The sequence below is a fragment of the Pollicipes pollicipes genome, unplaced genomic scaffold (assembly GCF_011947565.3).
Source record: "Pollicipes pollicipes isolate AB1234 unplaced genomic scaffold, Ppol_2.1 Scaffold_6686;HRSCAF=7923_pilon_pilon_pilon, whole genome shotgun sequence".
In the NCBI taxonomy this organism is placed as follows: Eukaryota; Metazoa; Arthropoda; class Thecostraca; order Pollicipedomorpha; family Pollicipedidae; genus Pollicipes; species Pollicipes pollicipes.
Window position 1 is genome coordinate 47,561,551 of NW_023596921.1, and position 27,704 is coordinate 47,589,254.

Sequence of the window (27,704 nt, forward strand, 5' to 3'; positions counted from 1 at the left end):
TTCCTGCACCGAGTCTCAACAGCTCTCAGCTCTTTCGTTCTTTTGAACTTTTGGTCTTTTGAACCAGAATATTAGAGGACCAGGATAGAAGCCAGGGTGTTGCTTCGTCACCTGCGTTATCTAAAAATATCTACTTTTCTGGTTCCACTTTCCATGCCACGATGATGACCTCAGGGAGGCTACGCGGGAAATGAGACGAAGCGTTTTTTTTACACCATTATTTCAAATTGACACGAGAAAGTAATTCCGAACACACCAACGTGTTAGTTCAAATATTCCGGCTCAGAAAGTGTAAGGATTCTTGGGTCAGGGTCAACTGAGTGGCCTCTTAGGTCAAGCAAACCTAACCTTGGCTGAATTGTTCCTTGGAGTAAATGGCATGCCTCATCAGATAAACGCCAGGTACTTGTGCTGGCACTGTTCAATATGACAATAATCGAAACATAAGCATTCAACGCCTAACAAGGCAGTGTCAATCTTGCCTATGAAGTCAACTTTGTCTTTGTCTGCCATATGGATAGCTATCCATGCTACGGTAATGGGATACACGACATTCGGGGCAATATGCCAGGCTTTTTCGGATGACGTATATTTGAAACTACATGAAATACTTGGTCCAAGTCAAGCGAGGTGCAGAGGTCTTATAACATATAACCTGAATGCGGGTATTATGCAATGAGGACCAAGGATGAACAACCCACTCATACTGCACTAGACACATTGAAACTGCAATCACCATTTACAGGCGCCGGTGGGGCAACCCATATACTGCATGCATGCACTAGTAGTTCAAGATCGTGACGCTGCCTTACTTTCGGCGGGTCAATGTCGCTTGAATGTCAATATTCACAAGCAAAGTTAGTTGAAAAAGGAACAAAGATCAAGAAATACCTTGCGCAAATCACGTCGCAAACTATGCCAAGCGGGCAGTTAACTGTTTTCGTTTTTCTGACACAGCGTGATTTTGACTCGAGAAAATTACGAGAATCGTACACACAATATTCATCAAAACGATGTCGAAGCGGCGGATCAGTTGATACTAAGACATGCTAGCAAAGCGTATGTGCACAAATACCAATTTTCAGGGATGCCAAAGTCAATTCGACCTAGGTGAGCAGAGCGAAAATACGATCCGCAACATTTCACGCCGATACACCACCCTTGGCCAAAGTTAAACAATAATACATACAGCACACATGGGCATGCTTAGGTACTATTTAGGGTGACTTCTACAATTTAGTCTGTTCACCACGTGTAAGCTGCATTGTTTTTCTTCGTTTCTCGCCGTTTTCAATCTTCATCAAATTTTTGTGTATGGCTGAGAGGGAGGGGGGGGGGGAGGAGCACCGGTTTTCCTGGCTGTCTGGGAAACAAGAGAACCGCCCTCAGCTGTCGCCCCTTCTGCCAGGGTGAGATGCAGGAGGCGCCATGTGAGCTCAGATGCTGAGTGCGTCGCAAACGCCCAGTGAAAACGGTCTATGATGTAAAAAAATTATGAGAAGTTAATATTTCTAATCCTCCATAATCCAAGGAGTTATGCCATCCGTTTTGAGTTAAATTGTATGGATGCGTGATCGAGCAATTGCACCATCATTGGTTCTCCGACGGTTCTGTTGTAAGCACGCAAATGCATCTCCATCAGCCTCTAAATACAATAGGTCCCTATGAGCATGCTACGTATTCTGCTAAAACGTTGGAAGAATGTGTCTGAAGACTGATGCGTGCTCCAAGAGTGCAGGTATCCATAACAAACAAAATGCATCTCCATGGAGTTTTAGGGATCCTTCACAGACTACAGTAGTTCCTGCAGTGGTTCTAATCGTTCTGAACACCTTCGACTGGATACGCTGAAAACGTCTCTCGGTGTAGTGGCCGTGGTTTCATGCAGAAGTGGCATTGCTGTGGGACAACGACACCTTCGCCTTGAGCTCTACAGAGACGTCCCTAACCTTCAGCATGAGGGAAGATCTGCTGGAAACACTTGCTGTATTGTCCCACAGCCTTAACAGAATGCCTGACGTCCTTACTACCAGCGTCATATCTGAAGCCTTCAGACAAGCACTTTAACTTGTTGGCTGAGCAGTGATCCAACGAATGCCATGGCTCCGTGGTCCTTAGCGATGACAACCCATTTGCGAGGAATAAAGGCCTCAGTCTAACGTGACGTGGGGGCTGTAGCCAGCAGTGACTGCGATCCGTCGGCAACGACAGACAGCGTTCCACGCCATTGACGACAGCCAGCCTCTGATTGCTGACGGCGAACGAGCATCTCCACGGCTCCATCTCTGATCAGGGCACATTCCGGGTGAGTGAAGCGCGCGCGCGCGTCCGAGCCGTGCCGCGCGTGCCGGCCGCCGAACACGGCGGATGACAACGTCGGCGGCACTCTGTTTGCCCTGCCGCGGCGGGGCTCGTCGCTTCAACTACGCGCCAATCAATCGCCGCACCAACTGCGAGAGCGACGCGCCAACTGAGAAAGTTTCCGACCCGAGCCCGGCCCACAAAAGAGCGCCGCACTCAGATCGGTGAATTCCCGGTAAGAGTTCGGCTCTGCAGAAGGCCCGGAGCCGGCGGCTCGGCGTGCAGCTGTGATTCAACTCTGTTGTCGCGTGCAATGGCAGATGAATGTGAGGAACACAGGCCCGCTGCTGTCTTCTGTCTGGTGTGCAGTGCACCCGCGGAAGTGGTATGGTGAGTCACTTCATTGAATGCCTCCCGCCGGCGGAGAAATTTCTGCCGAGTCGCGCCGCGACGGGGAATCACTCAAGTCGGCCGACTCCCGCAGTGCCGCGCAGAGCCGACCTCATCGCGAGAGTCGGCCGACTCCCGCAGCGCCGCGCAGAGTCGATTTCATCGCGAGAGTCGGCCGACTCCCGCAGCGCCGCGCAGAGTCGACCTCATCACTCGAGTCGGCCGACTCCCGCAGCGCCGCGCAGAGCCGACCTCATCGCGAAAGTCGGCCGACTCCCGCAGCGCCGCGCAGAGTCGACCTCATCACTTGAGTCGGCCGACTCCCGCAGCGCCGCGCAGAGTCGACTTAATTGCGAGAGTCGGACGGCGAAAACAGAAGCAACAGAAGCTGATGCGGACCCGTATGGAGGCAAAACAAGATGGCTGCAGGAGCGCACGCAAGCGAGGTGCCCAGATTTACCTACGCTATTGCTGGAGGCCCGCGGGACGCCACGTCATGTAAGGCGGGCTGATGCGTCCCATGTGTGCAGCCTGAGTGACTACCATGTATTCATACTTGGCGTGGTCGCAAAATCAATGCTGCGGCTCATTACGAGATTGGAGCGATTCACATGATGTCTACAGAATACACATGAGTGCCGATTTCAGCTGGCGATCTATTTCTAAAATGTTCCCGTGGGGTCAAGTTTTCCAGGTACATCTAATGCGACTGCGGGTCATGCTATGAAAGAACATCGTCAAACCAAACAAGCAAGAGTATCTGCACGCTGTGTAAGCAGCCCAAACATCAAGAACAATTCGATTTTTTCCAGGTCCTTTGACTCAGCGTAAGATGAATAGGACGTCGGTTAAACGACCGTGGCTAGAACCGAATTACATTTTGCACGCCACAGGCATCGGCTGCATCACATCGTACCGCAAGCAATTCAGCACGCTAAGCCGTCGTCAATGCGGTATGAAGCACATATTGGCTCGTGCACGGGGATAATAATATAGGGTAAGTAGGGTAAGACATACTGAAGTTAAACAAATGTATTGCAAGAACATGGCAGTTTTGATATTCCCCGGTAGACACGAATCCACCCTGATTTTTCGCGAGCGTACCCACAACCCCCTTGTTATTTTGGTCCCTCGCTCGTGGCCACTGAGGCGCCTACAGTGACGTCCAAACACACCTGTCACAAGGCGGGCTCTATCTCCACACGCTGAGGCCAGCTAGGGCAGGCAGAGACACTACCAGCCGCCGCGAGCTTATCTGCCGCAGCCGCCGCCCGGTCGGCGCGCCCCCGGGTAAGGTTTCTCGTCGAGTGGGTGAGTGGGTGTGCGGTCGTGGCTCGGCCGCGGCCCGGGGACCGGGTGTAAATCGCGGCCGACGACCGTCGCTGAGCGCGTCGGCGGCGACGGGTCGACGAACTCGCGGGCCCGCCGTCAGTGCGGCGCCGAGTGACGGGTCTGACGGACCACGGACAACGCAACTCTCGTGCGCCGGCAAGCTGCTCAGATTACGTGATTAAGAAGTCAGGAAGAAATGACAAAGAGTGACAGCGGCTGGCAAACCGGCTGAAAGATCCGAAGATCGAAAGTTTGCAGAACGCGGCCAACTCGGACGATATATCGACAGCCTCTGGCATGAACTGAATAAGCCGACATAGACGCATTCGAGATTAACCTCTGTGTCCCAGCGGCAGAGAACCACTTCGAATCGAAAGGTTTATGAAGTGATTCTACCAGATGGATGCCTGTACAAAGGTACCTTCCGTGCTTTGAATGAATGATCCCAACAACTGTTCCTCATGCCAATGAGAAACAGAAAATATACGCTCTCAACTGGGAGCGTACATTAGTGCGTGACATCAGCCAGCTAGCCCACTGCGCTCCACCTCCAGCATCTTGCTCCAACCATATCAGACGCTGCATGTAAAAGAAAATCAACTAAGAACCGCATAAGACACTTTACTCACATCCCTTGACCCCCACCATATCAAACCGCATTCTGAATCCCAGCCCCAGCCTAGTCCAAGCCCCATTTAAGTCCCTAAGCGGTGCGAAAACACTAACGGACCACACAAACGCTAGGAGGTACAGTGCCCAGCGTTTCAAAGAGCTGTTTGCGTTCATTAATCCCGGTGTCTTAAACAAATGTCTCAGCTGCGTACGGTACATTTTCACCCCCCCCCCCCAACCCCATACATCTTTTCACCCACTCCCCAGTACAGGACCCCCCCCCCTCTCTTTGGCTGTGTCATTGCTCACCGGTATACAGGAGTGTTACTTTCTAAAATCGGTTGGGAGCTCAGCCGACAGTACTGACCTAACTTCCACGTAAAACATGTTCTCTCCCCGGTTTCGGCCACTAGAAATTATGTTTCTGATGTCAAGAAATGCATTCTTTCAGTGCAAAATAGGTCAATGAAGATTCCTTTACAGAAGAATTGCTTCCCATTTAAAGTTTATGTGAAGCTGCAGGAATCGGGTGTGATTCCCAGAGACTATCTCAGCAACACATTCCGATATAATAAGCGGAAATATGCTTGATTCATCGTTCATGAAAGGTGGTCCGAGACGCAAAAGCAGTTTATGCAGAATGGCGTGATGTAAGGCCTGCAGACCAGAGAAGAGCTGTCATATCAGACAGTTTATGCAAAGACGTTGCGGCAAATATATCATGTGCACTGTCACGAAGCATCTGCACCAAAACGTGAAACTGAACTTGCACGATCTCCACAGACATGTCGATAACTGTAAGGACGGAGTAGGTGGAAACGGGTGCCCATGGGGGTTAACTGAATGCAGTCTTAATGTATAACGCGGTAAGCGCTCCCATATGAGTTGGAAGTTGATGTAAGCAAGAAAGACGTTGCGCTCGTGGTCTTTCAGCATTATAAGTTAAAATTTCACCCAAAGTAATGCACGCTCAGATTTTGAGAAAGCGCTGGTTAAACGATGTTAAGCAAGCAAGCAACGGTTTTATTGAGATAATTTTATCTTTTGAAGCAGTGTTCATGTCAGATTTCTTCACGAAACTGTAACACCACACCAATAAATTTAATTTTGCACTGGATCACACCCACAAAATATGTCGATTGCATTCCTTGCCATCCTTTTTGTGATGCAATCATGTGCAAGACAAATCAACCGACCGGAAGTTGAACCATGGCTACTCCTGTCATACTACATCATAATCCGGTGCGCGCTCAACACAACACACACACACACACACACACACACACACACACACACACACACACACACACACACACACACACCACACACACACACACACACACACACACACACACACACACACACACACACACACACACACACACACACCACACACACACACACACACACACACACACACACACACACACACACACACACACACACACACACACACACACACACACACACACACACACACACACACACCACACACACACACACACACACACACACACCACACACACACACACACACACACACACACACACACACACACACACACACACACACACACACACACACACACACACACACACACACACACACACACACACACACACACACACACACACACACACACACACACACACACACACACCACACACACACACACACACACACACACACACACACACACACACACACACACACACACACACACACACACACACACACACACACACACACACACACACACACACACACACACACACACACACACACACACACACACACACACACACACACACACACACACACACACCACACACACCACACCACACCACACACACCACACACAACAGAACACACACACACACCCACACACCACGCACACACACACACACCACCACAACAACACACGCACGCACGCACGCACGCACCGCACGCACGCACGCACGCACGCACGCACGCACGCACGCACGCACACACACACGCACGCACGCACGCACGCACACACACACACACACACACACACACACACCAAAGGTGGAGAAGTATAGCTGTTGGTTTCTGGATAGCACTTAATATTTTTATCAGGAGCCTTGTGTGCATCAGCAGTTCACCACTTCCTTGCATTTCGCCCACCTAACCATCACTACATGCACTTGTCATGTCTCCAGAGTTGTGCAAGGTCAACAGGTTTGCAGTGTCAGTTCACATGTAATATTCTATTGTTGTACATGTGTAATTACTCGCGGAAAAAACATTTTTGAGTGAAGCAGCCTGATGGCTGCAGCATGTTGCATGGCTGTGGAAGTAGAAAACTTGTTTGCATCTCTGTCACCCATGTTTTGTGGATTTCCAAAACAGGCTAAGCAAGTGATATCACTTGTTGGTTGTGTGCTTTACTGAAGGTAATTTGTATATTGTATCTTGTGATCTTGGCCAGTCATGTCAGACGCGTAGTTAATACAAGAATCCATGCTTGACCCATCTTTTCATGATGGAATTTATTATGAAAGCAGCAGGGATTGCAAGACAAAAACCATATCATTATGCCACACCACAGTACAACACTGAGGTACTGTCACGATGACACTGTTGTTCCGTGTCATTACGCAATGTATCACATTGGTTGACTACTCTGTTTCAAGCCTATGAGACATCAGCTTATGATTTATGATTGACATGTAACAACTGATTTAGCAACGCCAAAGGACCATCAACAGCGAGAATGCTGTTGCACCACAACGGTTATATCAGAGTTCACTATAAATTGCATAAATAATCCTAAGCAAAAAAACAATTGAGCTTAACTTTACCATGTTTACCACAGAAGTAGCAATGCTTTGGCAACCAATTCAAAGCAATGTTCAGATTTATCCATTTTGCATGCAACTGCGTTTTCAGCCACAAATAATAAAGAAAGTAACTACTGTGCACATCACAAGATAGTGCACATCACAAGATATCAATGTCAGGACTACAGCACCGCAGGCAAGGGTAAGTCGACAAAATAGTATTCACATCCTCAACAGTCCCTCGCAGGTTTCGGTGCGAGATTCATGGCAGTCTTCACAGCACATAGTGCTTTGGCATCAATAATCTGCCCTGAAAACTGGCGATCGCTACGCTGCGTATGTCAACCAACCCACCAAAGCCTCTCTTGTGACCAGTGCCGAGACAAAAAAATCCACAAACAAGCCATTCACTAATCTGCCGCCCAACACAGCGCCCGCGACGGGAATGGCTTGTTGGCATCAGCTTTCGTGCGTTTCGAGGTATTCTGTAGGTCTGGCTGCCAGATGCTAGCAAGTATTACTGTCGTCACAAAACCATTCCATGACGCCATCAAACAGTGGCGTAATGGGGTGCATTTTTACAAACTCTGAAATATTGGTACTTAGGGTGGTTTTTAGGCTTGAAAGCTTACCGATAGTTACGAGTAAGCTTTTCCCGACATATCTGATGCTTGTCTCAACATTTTCAAATGCGGGCCATTCCCTTTCACATTAACATATCTGATGCTTATCTCAACATCTTCAAATGTGGGCCATTCCCTTTAACAATACATCAGGTTCGCGACGATGCTTGTAGAAGGGTAAAACAAACATTCTACATGTGAAACTCCCTATATCTACATGTAATGCTCCCGTTTCTAGACGGTTATAGAGTGGTCTGCTTGGCCTTAGGGTAGCGTGGACTGGTGGTGTCAGTCTCAAGCCTATGCCAGTTCGATCATCCCTCGAGGCAACAGTGCATCCAGCTGGGATTGGAGCTCACCACAGATGAGTCAAGCATTTAAAAGGAGAATGCACACGGAAGAACGTAGCATACAAGCTCCCTCACGGTCCCTGACCAGGGATGTTGCTCGAAGGTAAAACGAGCCGTGGCGTTCGTGACCGGTTTTATGAACCCACTGGGCACGTATGTTCACGAGGGACGTGCACACCAGTAGGTAAATACATGGTTGCCTGATATGCGGCGACGGAGTACGACGCAACAAAGGCCGACCTTACAGCAGACATTTAGCAGCACCGAAATACCACGCGGGTCTCAGGACATAAGGATTGTTGCACAGCCGCAATCTGTTTCCGAGGCTGAAGATAAAACGTTATCTTAAAGCGTTGACGCCATCATGCTTGACTATCGGGCAAAGTGATGTTTTTTTAGCAAAGTCGCTTAGTAAGCATGTTAAGAAAGAGTCCTCTAGTCGTTGTGGTGAGCACTGGCACTCACCAGCAAGCTTCTTTATATGCCTTTTGCTCGGTGCATGTCATCGAAGCGTTGTTTAGTCACCTCTGTTTCGTGCAGCCCTTAGCGCGGTGCCGCGTGCTGGGTGCCAGGACATGGGAGCCTGAACGGCTGCAATGCTCGTGATGTTCACTGTTCGTGCACTGTTTTTTTTTTCAGTGTGGCGCTCCTATTGCAGCCATTTTGTTTCCGATACGAAGATTATCTGATGAAAAAAGCTGCCAACATTTGCTTGGTCTAGCATATAAAGGAGCTGGAATGACTTAATCCCATCAGGTCCCTCCAGGATACCACGTCGCATAAAATGAACATGAACGTAAGAGTGACATCTTCAAGTACCTGGTGCAACAGCATTTCAAGGAAATTTTCTGCATTTATTGGTCCAGTATCCTTTTTTGCCCACAGTCATTGGGGAGGGAGAGGGTTCAGATAAGTACTGGGGGGAGGGATCAAGTCAACATGGGGGAATTGGGCGCTCCAAAGCATATAAAGTGACGCCTCCGCTAACACTTCATCTTCAAAATTGAACAGGCTTGTGCTCAATCGACACGCCAAGATGCCATAGTTCAGCGTTATCCTTCGGCTCTGCACCATTACCAATGTAAACTAGCGCTTCATCAGCATCAGAGCGCGCCGTATTTTTGCAGCGGCCGTCGGCTGCAGTCCGTGCATGCGGGAGACGCGAGGCCATGCCTCCTGAGCCTCCCAGGTGCAGACGCTCTGATGCGGGCTGCAGCCAGCTGCCCCGGCTATCGGCAGCGCGCTCTGCATACCCAGCGGGAGGCAGCCCTCGGCAGTCAGCACGTGAGGTCCGGCCACGTACACCGCCTCGGGCGGCACGCTGGCGATGGCTCTGGGATACAAAGCCCGCCCCGTGCAAAAGCAGCGCGGCTGTGAGCCGGCGCGGTCATGCACTCGCTTTGGGTGCAGACGGGGAGCTGTCACGGTACCATCCAGGGCTCGGTGGGCTGCAAGTGCTTACGTGGCGTTCGATTCCTGAAATGGACTGGGGAACTTTAAAGTAGAGAGAAGTCTGTTATGTCAAAAATCTACATGAGTCTGGACTTCTGCTCCAACAAAAATAGGCCTTCAACGCACCGGAAGGTGCATGGTAAACCCCGCTATCCCGCAATATCACGTTACTTGTTTGGGATGTTTCAAAGGATAGCTATCAGCAATCAAAGTAGATGAGCAAACGAAACCAACTGTTGGAAATGTATCGGCTATACCCACTGAAGGTGCAGGAAATGTACTGGCTATGCCTTGACGCCATGTTCCAACACTGTCTGGCCGACAATTGCACCGGCAACCGGGTGGGAAAAACCTACGTTGTCTTTGCAAATACGATACACAACACAAAACCCTGTGGCCAAAAGCGAGAGAAATCGGACCAAAGACACTACGCGGGCGTGCAACCCCGTGAAGTGAGGTCAGTATCCAACCCAACACATCTGAGTCTTTCGCGATGTTACTGTTACGATGGGCACAGACCGTAAATCAATGCAGATTGAAACGAATGCTGTGAATGAAATTAGCAGACCTGACGTGGCTCATATTCAGCCCAAGTTTCAAGCCGCGGAATGTATTAATTAACGCTCCAATGCTAAATCAGGGGACATCTCCCTGTTAAACTCTCATGGAAGACGGATTTTCAAACGCAATTAATCCGACTCTTGGCACGGGTTATCAAAGCGTCTGGCTAAATTAGCTTAGTGTTTGGCACCATTTATGTGATGACAATCGACATTCCCCACGTCCGTTATGGCCCTGCTCGTTCTGGATCGCACAACGCGTTCCTCTGCCGTTATGAGAACAAAGTGTAAAAACGGCGTACGAACACAAACAGGTTTTTCTGCGTGGGGCCTGGCAATTACCATCGACAGCAGGAAATAGTGGGAAAACTTTACCATTGAACTAATCCACCGCTAAAAACAAAATATGAACATCATCTCACGACCACTCTGATGCGCTTATCCAGTCTCGCATGTGTGTGTGAGATACCTACATAACACGTGTCTACATGCGAGCACCGGCCGCGCATCGGCGTTCAACATGACCATTCCGCCAAGACCCTTTCCACTTGGTGGGATCCAGGATAAGTTGGTCCGCCCGATGTGGGGCCTCGTACAGAGACCTCGGACAAGTCGACTCACTTGACGTGGATGATGTAGTGTCTGATGGGGCTGTTGTTCTGCTTGCTGCCCGGAGTCCAGGATAAAAACACTGACCGAGACGTGAAGTTGGTGATGAGAGGCCTTCCGGGTGCCGAAGGAACATCTGCCGAGAAATCGACCATCGGCAATCAACAAAATCAGCGAGCTGCGCTGCTAGGGCTCAACACTTTCACGTTGGGCTCATTTATGTTCACCTTAACATACACCAGGCCAATTCTGAAACCCTTCTCAACAGGGGTCGGACACATTGGACTTTTTATTAGGAGCAGGTTGGATAATTGCAGGAGCAGAGGGATCACAAAACGTGATAACGCATCGACTCAACTCACGTCAATGAGCAAGAATGCCCGTAATATCCTTCTCGCAAAATACTCGCGTATTTTGCGACCATAATGACAGTCCAAAATCCTCCCCCCCCCCGCCCATACGCACACACGCCCTCCCTCTCTCCCGGTCTCGCCCCCCTCTGCCGTCGACACTGCGGGTCGGGAAGTTGGATAAGCGCGGGTCGCGACGGTCGTCGCCCCGGTCGCCGGAGCAGACACAGCCATTGTGACGCGGCGACTGACGCCTCGGGTAATTAGCGCATCCCGGCGCGGTCGATAATACGGCGGCATTAATCAGAGCTCCTGCTCGGCTGGCTGATCGTGGCAGGGCTCGGTCAGCTGGACACTGGTCCCGGGTCTGTTCAGCTGACTGATCCTGGCAGAGCTAAGTCAGCCGGATACTGGTCCCGGGACAGCTGGACACTGGTTCCGGGACAGCTGGGTCCCATCTTACACTCGGTAGGGCTGGGCTTAAATACTTTTATATTCAAGGGGCTCTGTACATAGCGTGCCTTCGAGAAGGGATGGGTGTTACAAATCTACCCTCTTCCCCCCCCCCCCCCACACGGGTTTAGAAACCGTCGGGGCTAGTGACACAGAGCTTGCAAGGTATGGCATTGAGAAACGGAACTGCTGGGACACGCACGTGCAGTATCTGATGTGCTTGAGGACAATTTGGGCCTGGCGTACATTGCAATACGTCTTTTTGGATGCTCATACAATATCATCATACTTCGGCAGCGTTTTATGATTCGGCAGAGACTTTTAGGACTTGAATTATAATGTTCTGTATTCAAATCATCTCAGTTTTAGAATTCGAGGATTCGGAAAACCCTAATCTGTTCAAATATATTCGAGTCCTACTACTCCCAGCACAGAACTCTATTTAGACCCACTTGATCCACCACTTCCCGGGCAGTTTTTTAAATCGTGGAGACTCCAGCACCCCCTAACCACACAAGCCAGATAAGCGTCCAGCCAGCGTCCCCCCCCCCCCTCCCTCCTTCCTGACATCAGGCCAGACAAGTGTCCCCAGTATGACATCCTGGGCGTCATGCTAGCATGAGCACAGCTGGCTCATCTTGCTGCCACGCTTGTCTCGCTCGGGGTGTGGGACCGTTATGTCCCCAAGAAGTTTGTTTTTGAAACGTGATTTCGCGTTCAAGTACCAATGCCCACAACAAAGAGTATTGCTAACGAACACAGGCAATGACTGGGTCATCAACCCCGCGATATGCCCAGCCAAAGTGTCCCTTGAGGTCTCGGGTTGTCTTACGCCACCTACGATAAAGTGCCTGGCCTGTCCACGATTTGGTCCAGGTACCTTCGTCCGACATGAAAATTGTTTGAAACTTAACACTTGTCATAAAACTTTTGATCATCTTGTTTCCCCACAACTCCTTTCACCGAAGACCAAACTCTCGAGTCTCCAGAGAAGGACAGACGCTGAGACCCCCCCCCCCCCCACACACACACCACTTGTGCAACGTCTAATGCTCCAAACTCAAGGGAACATTTGCGAGAAAACGTGGTTACGGGGTCTCAAAGTTAACAGGCGGAAATCTAAAAGAAATATATTGTTCCATGAATTGTTTTTATCGCCAACGATAGCGTTAATGCGCTAGCGACAGCTGTAACTAGCATTTTAACGAATTGACGGCTCAACGAATTCGTGCTGATCTCCGACCGTCGTCATTGGAAGAGATGATAAGGTAGCGATGATAGTTAACAGAGAGTCCCCGGAATGCAACTATTCATATTACACAGCAAAAGTTTCGTGTACTGTGTTTAGCTTCATTTCACAGCCAATTTCCAATGGAGATGTTTGAAGCTGCGCTTGCATTTAATTACTGCGTACGTCTTAAGTCCACTGCCGGCTAATCTTGATGCAGGCTATTTCGTTGGCGACTGGTGCATCGAGGCGGCAGTCGTGCCCTCCGGGTTACTTATTTGTGGTCTGGCACGTCCCCCTTCTCTGAGGTAGACGTAAAACTCTCGATGTAGGAGAATGTCTCGTCGAGCAGCTCCCGCACCGGGAGCACGTTGTCTTGCCTGGTTGAGGTTGAGGTTGCAATGCTGTCTGGCCTTGCCGTTGCCGCCGTCCATTAAGCAGACGTTGATGAAAGAGAACTTCTCGTATTGCAGAGGATTACAACTAGAGAACTTCATGGTTTATATACACCAATGGGTGTCCAAATGAAATGGATAACGGGTTGGGCCGGTAATAGATTTTGTGCAAAATTACGGCTCTGGGTACGGGCATCTGTAAGCCTTTTACGAAATATTGGGTAGATAATTTAAAAAATACCATAAACGTTACTGCTGGCATTCCTTTTTGTGATAAATAACTCTCTTAAAACTACCTCTGTCATTATTGACGTAAAATATAAGTTTGGATGTAGACTTCCTGACAATTTTCCATAATCTCGAAGTCATGTGCTGGAAAAAGGCAAACGGGTGGGTAACGGGTAGGTACAACTGGTCAGGAATGGGGGGCAGGTGGGCATGAGCACAGTCTAATGGGTAGAGGGAGGATTGGGTAAGGGAAAGCTTATCCGTGAATGCCCCATTTTGTGGTCCCCAATCCTGCAGAAGCGTTGCCCTTGGATCTTAGAAGTGATGAAGAAACCGTGATCTGTCACATCTTTGTCACCACCAAGGGATGTTATCGTGAAGGCGGCAATGCATTTCCAAACGTTGTTCCAGAAATTGTTCCAAAAAGAGCGCCACCTTGAGCCACGTTACGGTCTTGCCAGCACTGCTCGCAGCCCGAATAGTTCGAGAAGGTTTTTGTTATCAAAACTGCTTTGAATTTTTTAGACAATGTTACTGCTAAATATTCAAACAGAAATATATTTTTCCTGAGTACCGCTCAATTTGGGTTTGGTAGTTACCCTCAACTGGTGGATTCGCAATCCGTTATCACGCGGTAACTAACTTTTTTCCTGCTCCGATGTTGCTTTTTTAAAGACAGAGAATCGAGCACCTCGGACTTGACCTTTAATGCTACCGGATAGTCATTCGCTGTTATCACTACTGCGCAGGCGCCGCCTGCTGACGTCATTGACGCTACAAGCCGGGATCAGTAGTGGCGGGGTAAAGCCTGCGCAGATAGCAAGTCTAGCCCCGCCCATCCGGGGGAGCAGGACCATTGGTTCAAAAGTAGATGTAATAGAAATGTATTTTGGAAATTTGTCGGGATAACACAATGATGAAATGGTATTCATTCTTTCAAATATGCTCCAGCGAGATGCGACTGTTCCCCTAGCGTTATGAGAATTGAACGTGGACCGTATGGACGTCGACCGGCGAAAGATAACCAAAAGCATAGTTGACGGGATTGAAGCATAGACAAGGGTCATGGTGGCACAGGGAAGGCTTGGTTGTGCCTCATGCAGGTCTGGTTGCTGGTCGCCAGCGCGCTGACGGGCACAGTCCTGTGTGACTGCCGGTCGGTGGTGCCTGCCAACCGGCGTGAGTCGATGTCCAAGGACAAGCCGCCGGCCACACTCTGCCCGCCGCGTCCATTATGCCCGCATCTTTGGTAGCGCCGGGTGTGGCCTCGGTCCCGCGGAGAGTGTGCACCTGCACCTCTACCTGCTTCGAAGCCACCAGCATTCGCGCCCTCATTGGGCTGCCCGCCTATCGCGAATGTTCCGACAAGAGCTCCGAGGCACCAGCGTCGTCGGGCGTGCTGCTCGGCTGCCAAATCGCGACATACCCCTCCCCCCTCCGTGCGAGGTGGAGTCCATCGTCACGCATCTGCCCCGTCCATATCGCTAGCATGAGCTTGCATCCCGCGCTAACGCCCGTCGATGCGACGACTGCTCCAGCCGGTCCACTTATCTCGACTGCGCAGGCCCAGCGCTCGGACACCGGACCAGTCTGCCAGCCAGCCCGCCTGCCAACATGAGCTGAGCACAGCTGAAAGGGGGCCGGAGTTGCATCCAACATTCCAGCTACCAGTTATACAGCCGCCAGCTGCCCCACCCAGAGCTGGTCCTGAAGCCAAGGAGGTTATTGGCGTTGACGCCTCTCCGCCCCTTCGCCGCTCAGCCTCGCGTGATGCGCTCCAGGCCGGTAAGGAGACTGGGACGTCTAGCACTAGGGAATCTATTTTTAACGTGTGATGACGTCCCCAGACGGGGTCTGCATCCGTATGTGCATCTGGATTTAGGTATCGGGACCAAATGCACTGGGTGGAGCATATTTGATTTTGTTGTATTTCGCCAACAAGTTTGTAGAACGCACAATAGTGCTGGTACACTCCGTGTCAGGACAGCACTAGTCGATGGGCCGGATTTGTCTGGGAGCCTGGACCGTGGTGGTTAAAACCATCGGAGGAAGACATTGGCATGCAACGAGATGGTGTAATAGCATAATTAAAACCCACAGTCTCGTAAAAGTGAAACTTTTTACATCGATGACGATCTCTTGGCCTTAAGCGTTCATCACATCTGAGCATTCACAAAAAAGGTGTCCGACATTTGAATTCACGTGCATAAAACAAAATTTGCTCTTATCCATAATGGGTGGTCATGGAGGAAGATTTTGTAGCATTATCATGCCAGCACAGCTATAACACACTGGATGCTTAAATAGGTGTATGAATGCAGTAATAACACACTTCCACGAGCGCATCTTAGCCAATCTACGTCCATGAACACGTAATTTGCTAATCAATTACAGCCATCGCTGGGCGTATTAAAACACACAAAATTTTAAGTCCGTACACTATCCGTCGACTGTCCGTACACTATCCGTACATATACTGTCGACTCACGCCTAATTTACTAATTAAGTCGCAGCCGTTGTTGGATGCACTGGAACATGCAATCCTAGAAGCTTTAGGTTCCTGCCACACGCTGTATTGCTGACGGAACACAAACCGTACCGTTTCGTGACATCTACCAACTTCTTAGCCAAGGGGTTGCTTTTGGGGCCATGCTCATCCCCTCCCTTCGCCTGAAGCCGGAACCCCCGTGGTTGGAGACTCCAGTTCTTTTTAGGACTTTAGATTGCCGAGTGTGATTTTAAAACACACGAAAGCAGATCCCAAGACATCAAAATGGAATCCGGAGGCCAAAAGGATCCTTCCCATTAAAGTGACGGGACCCCAACAGCGACGAAGAGAAACACCCCTTGGCATCTGGATGAAGACAGTAGTACTTGTTTCAGTGCGTAGTGTATTCATTGTTGTTTTTCACTAGCAGCGTTCGACAGGTGTCGTTGGGTTTGTTATTACTCACGGTGGATGTTCTGTTTTTATTGTATGTTGCGTGCCAATGCGATGGTATAGCGACGGAATAAACGCGTTGGTAAGACGTGGGAGTGGAAGCAGCTGTGTAACTGGTGTTGGATGGGGTCGATGAAAATAAATCCAGGCCATGGGACATGTCATTGGGTACAGGCTGTGGCGTCTTTATACTCATGCGGTTCCAACCTTACTACAGTCACAGCAATAAAGCATCACTAATCATAATCCATATGATAACGGATGTTTTCTCGCTCATGTCAATATTGCATTTGCTGGTATTTGGCCACCACGAGTAGGAGCGAAGCCACGAGTTTTGAGAGCGTGTGTGTGTAGGAGGGGGGGGGGGGGGGGGGCAGGACTTTTCAGGGCCTCCTCGCAAGGGACCTTTTGGGCACAATTGCACGCTTGGCTTCAACGAAGTCAATTTCTGGGGAATCGCTCAGTCTGATGTAAGAACGAAATGTTCGACGAAGCTATACATTTCTGAAGTGCTTTCTTAGGCGACACAACAATTGAATTAACAAATTACGTTGACCCCAGGTCAGGCATGAAAGTCAGACCAAGGTACAAACCAACCTATATTACTTAGGGCTTGCCGTATGGGATAGTTTCTGAAGGTCATTTCGGATTTAGTGATGACAGAAGCCGCATCGTACATCTTACATGAACTATTTAAAGGGCATAGTGGGCCACTAACCTGAGATGACCCAAGTTAGCATTTTGCTTTAAGGAACATACTGCCTAGCATAATCCTCACCGCTTATTGAAATGCAAAACTCAAAGCAGTCTTGTATGATTTTGGTCACCATGACCTTCAAAAGGCCAAACAGGGTCAATGACCTTAAATGAACATGCGACCTGTGTCTTAGAACAGGCATTTTGGAAATCAACTTGGAACTTGACCTTGCTTGGGATTATTTGAATTGAATAGCGGATCGCCTGACATCAAAAATTTGTATGTACCTTGTAAGGTCGCTGACTTATGGCAGGTCAAATTCAGACCATGGTTTCAGCGAAGGCACGTTCTAGGGAATCGTTCAATCTGATCAAACAACGGAGTCTTAGACGAGGCCGGACATCTCTGAGATGCTTTCTTAGGTAGCACAACAGTTGAACAAACAAATAAATTGACCTAGGGGCAGGCATAAGGGTCAGACCAAGGTCAAAACCAACATGTTGTATTACTCCCGGGCTTGCTGTACGGACTGGCTTCTGGTGCTCATTTCAAAAAGATTGATAGCAGGAACCGAATTATTCATCTTCCATGGACCTCTTATAGGTCAAAATAGGCTACTGACCTTAGATGGCCCACGTCAACGTTTTGTTTTCAGGAGCATACGGCCTAGCGTATTCTTTGTCGCTTATCCCAACGCAAAACTCAAAACGCTCTTATACCATTTTGGTCATCATGACCTTTAAAAGGTCAAACAAGGTCACTGACCTTAACGGAGTGTATACTATCTTGTTTAGAACAGTTGCCTAGGCTTTAGGGGTCCTTTGGAGACCAATCTGGAATTTGACCTTGTTTGACCTTATCTGACCTAAATGTCATGATCTACGAACTATAAACTTTCACCGAAGTGGGTTCACGTACAACTCAACACACCCTGTGAATTTGGTAACTCTAGCCCTCTTGGTTCCCGAGATCCCATGGGGGGGGGGAAATTGACCCCCCACCCGAGCGAAGAGTATCCAACCGGCCATCCGGGCGCGTGTTAAAAGGTCGAACAAGGTCACGGACCTTACCGGCGCGTGTGAAATTTTTCTTAGAAGAGCTACCTAGGTTCTAGGCGTCCTTTGAAGACCTATCTAAAATTTGACCTTGTCTGACCTTATTTTACCCGAAGGTCATGGCCTAGGAAGCTCAAACTTTGACCTAAGAGAGCTTAACGTACAGGTCAACACACTGTGAATTTATCATCTCTAGCTCTCTTAGTGCTCGAGATCTCAGAGGGGGTCAAATTGCCCCCCCCCCCCCCATTCGATCGAAGGCTATCCAACCGGCCACCAGGGCGCGTGTTAATGTCAGACCAAAATGACGCTGGCATTTCTTATTGTTACGTTGTCGTTTGTCACTTGTTATTCTTGTTGCCAATTGTTACGTTGGACGTCAGGTTTTACTGGAACGCATTTGAGTCGCGAAAAGCATCGGGCATTTTCTCCGGTGGTTTCGCATCCACCGCAAAATGGTTGCGGCGAGAAAGAATTTTCCAGTCGAGAGGACTTTGCCCCTGGCACCAGGTACTCACAGAGCGCGACAGAGCACCGCGGGCCATCCAGTTCCAGAGCACCTCGGATATTGCTCCCTTGGACAAACATCGTCCGCTTCGATACGGCTCCTCACAGGCTCAAAGGTTGAAGCGTTGGATCCGAAATTTCACGGGACGAAATATCAACGGCCCACTAGAAACGCGCCATTCCTCTCTATCTACCCAAAACAGTGTGCGATATTCACGTTCCTGCTCTTGGTCCGTGCACAGGGCTACAGCTGACCAGTCAGCTGGCGGATGTCATAGCAATGCCTTGCCTTTGAGGAAGTGTGCCACGTTTGAAGCACATTTTTAAAAAAAAACACCTTGGTGAAACCTTGGGCCGGTCGTGTCTCATAGGACGTCGGGTAATACCAATGCAGCCTCAACATGATGTGTAACAGGCGGATTAATTTTCGTGATTTTGGAATCCAAATTACGATCTTCAGGATTCGACACAGCACTAGAGTGCTTTCGTTTTTAAAGCCCCAGTGTACAGCCCTAGTCCACGACAGCTGGAGACGGCAGAATCTGCTGAGGGCCACCGTCGTCCGTTACTAACTAGAGGTACCACTTTTGAGCTGTTTTAAACGGCACATTGCGGGCATGTGGGCTTAATAGTGCCACCTCTACTGGGATGAATGACATCGGTACAAATGAACGTTTATGGCTAGCATAACGGGCGGTGTGAGCTATTTCTACCAAGAAACACATTCATTGAAGTTTTAGCCAATGTGGCCTTTTAAATATTTGACAAGTTTCCTACCCAAAGCTAAACTGCGCTTCGAAAATAGCCATTGTGCTAGACGTCAAGGGGGGGGGGGGGCTAAAGCCACATTATGGCGTTTCGTTGAATTGGCTTGCTAGTGGCCTCTTATTTTGATATATTTTACCTAAATGAAATGTTACAAGCTTTCGTGGCACTTATTACACAAACATTTGGATCAACAAGAGTATTGAAAGCATTACATAACAGACATGTTGGAAAAGCAAAGTAAGTGAAAGGTATCGCTATCATAGTGGTAAACAGGGAGTCCAGAAGCACTTCTCCCGTCGGAGCGGCCTTTTCATGTTGTTACGACGTGAGACACACGAATATGTCATTACGCACATACATGTATGAGGTTTTCACTGACTTCTCAGGGAGCGCTTGCCATAACTCTGCCAACCGTCCTCGAATTCCCCCAAGCACCTTTGACCGCCTCGCGGCACATTCCAATACCCGTCGGGCCGCGCTGGGCAGGCGGGGTCGCGGCCTCCAGCAGAGCGCGGGGGGGGGGGCTCGGCTCGGTCCTGGGGCGGCGCCGCCGGCGTCGGCACGTCGCGGCCCGGCGTCACGGCCGGTCAGTCGCCCCGGGGCCTCATTAGTGACGCGATATTGGCCGCCGTCCGCCAGGATATTGGGCCATTGCTGGAACATCGGGCTTACGTGACGTCGGTACAATCGCCTGCACCGTGCCAGAACTGCTTCCCGTCCGACCGCGTACTGGGCGCCGAGATGACCCAGTGACGGTGCCGGAGGCAGGGGGTGGGGAAGGTGTGCGCTTGAACACGTGGATGCAACCATGGCAGCCCATGGTTCCTCAGAGAAATGCGCCACCTTTGTTTGAACTGGTAAATCGCCGAGTTTGCAGATCACTAACGCTCGCCGTGCTGACTGCACTAGGCTCGTCGTGCGTGCGTCGCTTATGTATGATATCAGAGCTTTTATTAAAGCGGAATCAAGTAATGCAGCTCGAAGACTGGGAAATATTCAAAGATGAGTGAAAATGAATTATAAGTGCATGAGGTACGCATTAACATGGAAACATCATAGACGTACATATAGCGTACAATCGCACACATAACCAGCATTGACACAAAAATAAGATGCACAATCCAACATTTACGACTTGAAGTGCCAGTTTTTAATCCCTCGGAGATAAAGGCAGTGGTGGTCGGAGGCAGGCGGTTCCAAGTTGCCGCGGCACGATAGGAAAGATTCGCTTGGTGGCTTCCAATCGGCACCTGGGCAGATGGAGCGACATTGACGTGGAGGAGCGCATCCCCTTAGTGAAACAGAGGAACGTGACTTGAACAGAGATTGGACGGCCGGGATGATGCTTTGCATCTTAGCGCTTTGAGCACTTTCAGCATGTCCCTCTCCTCCCCTAAGTCATCAATCCTGGGCCAGCCAAGAGATTCCATAGTCGGTATTACATGCTGGCTGCGTTCCATGCCAGAGACGATCCTGGCGGCAAACTGTATAACGTTTTGAGTTATCTGCACCCGGTACTTCATCGCGCCATCGGATTTTTAATGCAAACACTGCTTGCACACGCGTCTTACATATAGTCAGGTGCATGTGGAAAAACGGGTTTAAAGAAATGACTGGGGCGGAACAGCAAGATTGGAATTCCGTTGCATTTTTGCGCGACTGGCGACGCACTTCTCCCACGAAAGCGCCGAGTCTGCGATCACATCGAGAACTTTGATGTGAGGCGAAGATGAGACAACCTCTATTGTTGAGCTAAAATAATGGGTTTTGTTAAATTCTGTTCTGAACCTATGAGAACGAGGTCGCTTTCGGCCTTGCTCATTTTTAGTGAGCCCGACTCATTTTGAGCTGCACCAAGCCCGAAGTTCGCAAAGTGATATTTCCAGATGATGTTTTAGTGTGTCGAGACTGCTTTTTGGAAGGGGTGGGGACAGGAGCTGGGTGTCATCTATTCGCTTGTAAACAGGATGAGTAGAAGCGGATCGGCTGTAGATCATTGGGGCTCTCCGTAGGCTATCGGTAGGGTCGTCAGTCTTCCACGCGCCACCCACCTCCGGTCACTCAAATGACTTTTGGACCGCCCAGGATCCACGCCGTATCACACAGCTTTGTTTGTCAGCAGGCCGTGGCCAACGTTACCAAAAGCCTTGGATAGGTCGATAGCTGCTAACGAACACGTTTCTCCGCTGTTGCCGTTCCTCGCCGGCTCTCCGACAGCGTCGACTAGAGCGCCCTCAGCGTCATTATGAGCCTAGGGTTCTAATGCTGACAGTCATCGACTTTCAACATACCGAGAGTATGCTAACTGATGTTATCAAGGAAACATCGGCTATCTCGCCGACACACCACGTGTCAACCTTTGCTGATTAACGGCGATCGTAAGCACACAAATGGGAAATGGTGCGCGCATCTAGTCTTAAATCACTACATTAGTTGCAAACAGAAACGCATAGCGGAGCAATTGCTACAGCTGATGCGTATGATATCCGAATTCGAACTCAAATTCAAAGTCGAGATTCAGTTAGGTTCGAAAATCGACATCGAGACCTCGAACTAATGTAGTAAGGATCAGTTCAGGACAGGCCACTCAGGCCTGTGCATAACCGGCGTATGCGGATGCCATCTTGTTTATCTGAAGTAAACGAAAAGCTGGTACGCATTTCAACGATGGCCTTCAGGATTTCATGTCGTTTTACGATTTAATTACTGATCTTTTCTGTTCCAGTGATCTATCGAAATTCGAGGATTTGCAAGATTGAATCAGTCTGAATTCGTTAGAATCCTGCGAATTCCAACCATCAAAACACAAATCCATAACAGGGCATTTTGGTACTGGGTATGTTGTTACCTAAAAAAGTGCGGCCGCATTTGCTCCAGTCTTTCGGCTGATTGCTGACTGATGGCTGATTGGCCGATGATTGCTTGAACGCTCTTTGATATGTGGCCGCATGTCCTGGGTTTCGAAGACCATGTATCACACTCATATCACGCAATCCGGCGTTTTCTTGAAGCAAATGTTAAGAAAGCCGTCTGGAGTAACTGTCCAAGCACCGAATAGCTACATACAGGACGGTGCCCCGTTACATCGCACGTAAAACATGGCTGTGGTGATGGAATTAAAATTAATGATGCTGAAAGTTTCTTTCCAAAAGTGAACCATTCATTCTGTTTTATCACAGCACATCAAGTCAGCCAGGGTCGCAGCCAGGACTTTCTTAAGGTGGGAGGGGGGGGGGGGGGGAGAAGGAGGCGGAGCAGAGCTCGGATCTTGGAGACCCGGTCGCATCGTAGCGATTTTCAAGTCTCTGTCGGGAGCTACCCATGACGAATACCCGCCCCGCCGACTGTGGCCCTGAGGCAGCGTCGACCGCTCTACCTCATTGGCAAAGAACAATTCATGCGCGGATGAATACCGCGTAAACGAGGAAAGATCCCACGCTACGTGCGTAAGTCACGGAGCTATTTACCCACTGCTGTAGTGTTACCCGATCTCGCATTTCAAGCCTTGTCCGATGCCGTTTCCGCAGCGGGGAAGTCAGCTAACACAGACGGCGTTTGAACGGCCAGCCGCTAGGAACGAGGCCGAACGGGGTGAGGGATGAGGCTGGCGGCGGTGTTTGGCAGGCCCTGATCACATCTCGCCAGTTAGCTCGGCGCGGCACACCTGGTGCCCTGCGTTCTCCAGGGAGCGCAGCTCTGGGAAGCGGCGGAGCTGCGGCACGTAACGCTCCGTCACCAGAGGAAACAGCTCGTCACCCTGTCACGGCCAACAGGCGTGCTATGTCGGACTTCAGCAGCGAAACGCCCACGAGCGTGTCATTCGCATCAATGTAAAAAGGGCTCTCAAAGCCAGCTGCGCTTCCCGGTATCGTGGATATACTAAAGCTTGTGGAAAGTTTTGTACATCAAAGCTTTCAACAGCTCAAACGGAAAGTCCCCTTGTCCTTTGAAAGCATATTTCCAGGACGAGCTTTGGTGAAAAAGACAAAAACAAGCTCTTAGGAACTGTCATCGAAGGGAATGTTTTACATTTGAAGATACTGAAGCAAGCACCAGCTAGGATTAAACAAGCTCACTTGTAGTTATTAATTAGTGATTAATATAATTGTTAACTTGTGATCAATGTAACCAGTAACATCAAAAGCACGGAATAGTGTAACTAATATATATATATATATATATATATATATATATATAAAGTTCAATAGTGTAGAGCAATACATATCTTCCAGATGATACGGGCGCACGCAATTGCTACCAAAAAATTATTACATTCAAATATCATTGTTACAAAAAAATCGCTTGCACCCCACGCCAACGTCCGGCCGAAGGCAACCAAGAGACTGTGATTTCATGCCAAGATGAGCCATTGATAGCACCCAACCAGCAAAGAAAGACAATGTTCTGTGCTGTATGCGTTAGGTTTCATTGGTACCAACTAAGTGTCCAATACCTATTTCCACTCGGCATTGGAAACTCTGCGGGAGAAAAACTGCACAGGATCAACTGAAGTAAAAACGGGAAGCATTGTTCGACACGGGCGTAGGAACAGAACATTTTGTTGTGCTGTTGTCATAATGGCAAACACGACCGTGGCTTGCTGAGTTGAGTGCGTGTGTGAATATTGTTATTGCACCCAACATGAGTGTGTTTGCTACGGCGGTTCATAAGGCATGCTGGATAGCTATCAATGTACCTGATCCAGCGGCGTGCAGTGAGGCAAGTGTCAAAAGTGTGTTATCGAGATGCTCGCAACTTCCTGCTTGTGAAATACAATGGCTGGTCTTCACAAAAATCGTAAGTTTCATGTGCAAAAGCAAATAATAGTCCTCTTTCAAGGAAGCAGCAATCTATCGTAGATATTGCGCAATGATTACAGCTGAACAAGATATACAACCCAAGCTCAAACATCTGAACAAAGAAAACAATCAGGCTGTTGCCTGATATGAATGTGAACCATCGAATTTATGCAAGCAGTGAAAGAAAAGGTGTCGTTTTTCATGTATTCTGCCTGCGTTAGTACGACTAAAATGCTTAATATCTATGTCTAACCTGTATTTTTTATACTCTGCAGGCGCAAAACTAGATAGGTTCAGCCCTGTTATGTATAGGATGGTAATACACTTCCCTGACTCATGGACGCGGAGAGTCGTGAACGAAAATTATCAAGATGTGTACAAGTGCCTTGATGATGATGTGCCTTGCCAAACATGCGATCGCTGATTTGCACAAAAACTGTGGGTGAATCCCTGCTGGCTAATAATTGTGCTACTGTAACCAAAAGTCAGTCACATAGATAAGAGAGTAGTAATAGCCTCATTTCACGGAGAAAAACCAGGAACGTGCTATTATCGAAACAATCGCAGAAGAGATTGCCAGATTGTAGAAGATTCTGCTATTGTTTCGATACAGGCATATTGCTGAAATATCAACGTATCTATATCTCCATTCTCCCGGTTTTTTCCCGAGGGATAAGGCCATTACAACTGTCTTGTGTCTTGTGATTGATGTTCCTCGCAAATGTACCCAATAATTTACCAAACCAGTCTTTCGTGTGTGTTACATGGTATTTACAGCGGAACATTTGACAATCAGACATTGTCATTTAATACCAATATGAGCCATTCATGACATGCAAACAGCAAAGAAATGGAACGTTTTCTTTATCCTTAACATCTCCGTGGTACGAACCAAATTGTGGAATGCGGTGGTGCTGTGGCGGCGACACGAACCCAAAACCGTCAGGCCGTAACCCGAGAACCCTCCTTACCCCCATCTCCCCACATGCATGTGGGTTGGGCATGAATAAAATCAGCTGAAGTGAACGTTTGTGCTTGGTATAAAGAGCAGGGTAAGACCCGACCGATCTGAGCAGCCAAGGGAACTGTGCTTCCCAACGCTTAAGTGCCCTTGGCAAAGAGTCACTGTGCTGGACGCCATTGGGGGCAGAACAAAACTATAGTGTGACGTTTCATTGAATTCGCGTGATAGTAGCTGCTTTTATGTATGCTATCTTTACGTGCACCACATGTATGAAGGTCTCATAACGTTTCAAGATACCTATATCGGAATTGTCATATAATATATGACATATAATATATATATATATATATATATATATATTTATATTTATATATTTATATATATATTTATATATATATATATATATTTATATATATTTATATATATATATATATATATATACGAATCAAGCTAAAGCGAGTAAAAGGCATCCACGTGAGCGCCGTACGACGATCTCTTATTACAATTCAAAATGGTGACGGACGTTCAGTGCAGCATGGCGTTACAAGGCCATATGCAAATGACGTTCATGCAAACCTGCAAGCCCGAGTTGAAGCGGATGCAACGTGGCACTCGGCACTTACAGCGCTGAGAAGGCGCGGTCTCCTTAATTGGCATGATTGGAACATGTAATTACATGGGATCAGCCTGAATTTCATTAGCACCTGCAAAACACCAGCGGCCATCTATGTGCAGGTCATATTCCCGTCCGACCGGCACCTGGCCACTTGGCTGAATAATTAACTATGCCAGAAATACGCTTACCTGTGCGATTATGGCAAAGAAGGTATGCTCCCAAATCACCAGGATGTGACGCGGTCGATGAAATAAAAAATGAAACGCCGCATACATTACCACGTGCATATCCATTGATATCCTGATGTCAGCACAAATTATGATTGATAATTTTGAAGGCTGTAGGGTCTCAAAAAATGTTTAATGTGCCACAACGTAGCCTTAACCCCAGCGCTGATTCGCCGTTTTTCAGAATGCAGACTGAGAAGTGGTCGATGTGCCCCCCCCCCTGGTGTTCCAACCAAAGGGAGATAGAGCTTGGCGGATAGAGCTTAGAGCAGATAGAGCATAGCGGAAACAAATAAACTGGCTTCAATACGGTCTCGCGATTGGTAATGATTTGCAAGTAATTAAGTCAAAAATGACCGCATTATGCCAGTAAAAGGTCAAGTTTTCCCGAAAATGGCACTGTTTCAGTTTTACAACCTTATGCATACGAGACATCTTCTGCGGCGTAAACAACACGCAAGCGTGGTCTTTGTTCCATTCCCGTACAATGGTGCGTTGTTGCATGTGCTTTGACAGTACCTTTATGGTGCATGGCTCCGTTAAAAGGAATATTTCACATCTGGAGATATTGAAGCGAGCATCAGATATGATGAAACAAGATCACTTATAACTATTGGTATAATTTTAAGTGGAAAAGACGCCTTTCAGACAGCACAATTTTCTGTTTAGTAAATATGCTCCTCCATGCATCATGATTTGATTACGTCATCGTACCTTGCACACATTGATTGAGGGCAGATTGGAGGCCGTTAGGTCTGGAAATCGCGTTCACGACCGCCAGATCTGAACAACTCGACAATCATATTTGTCTTGACCTTAATCGCCGCAATACTAATGGAATAACATGATTTGAATGACGTTATTATGGAGTCATGGATGTCTGGGTGGCCTTGGAATAGTGTCCCTGAAATAGTCTACACATATTCGCGAGCGTATAGCTAAAAAACTAGAGGGGTCTAGGTCTTAACCCACGCCCGGTCGGAGGCAGTTTAATTCCCCCCCTGGGATGCCCAACTTCCAGACGTCGTATGAAAAAAGATGCCGTTTTGAAGGTCTTGTCAGATTATGAAGAACGGACGCTATGTCTTTGACTTTAGGTCAAACGTAAGGTCAGTAGAATTCACGAAAGGTCAAAAACGGTCGTTTCGGTAGATGCAGTTGAAACCCATGTTAACATGTCAGGACGGATATCGAGGGCACGGAAATAAACGTTAAGACTGTGCGGAGTCCATTCCAGTCAACTCTGTTTCCCGACATTGGATCGGTCAGATCAGATCACCGTCCAAAATTGCGCTACTAGTAACCTACGAGAACGGTGCTTTTCTTTAGCCATGTGCTTCTGAGTAGGCTATATCTTATCAGATGCAGCTGTGGAGCATAAGTATTTCAGACGCAAAGCTACCATCCTAGGGTAACCTACACGTCATCTGAGGTCAAATTAGG

General features: G+C 48.5%; 1 protein-coding gene across 1 annotated transcript in view; it reads right to left on the reverse strand.

Moving 5' to 3' along the window:
• Positions 1 to 27,704, reverse strand: part of LOC119108450 (tyrosine-protein phosphatase 99A) — a 75,763-nt gene that overhangs the window by 26,661 nt on the left and 21,398 nt on the right. The window contains exon 3 of the mRNA XM_037232021.1: positions 11,046 to 11,169. Within this exon, the coding sequence (XP_037087916.1) occupies positions 11,046 to 11,169 (124 nt within the window). The remainder of the gene's footprint in view (positions 1 to 11,045; positions 11,170 to 27,704) is intronic.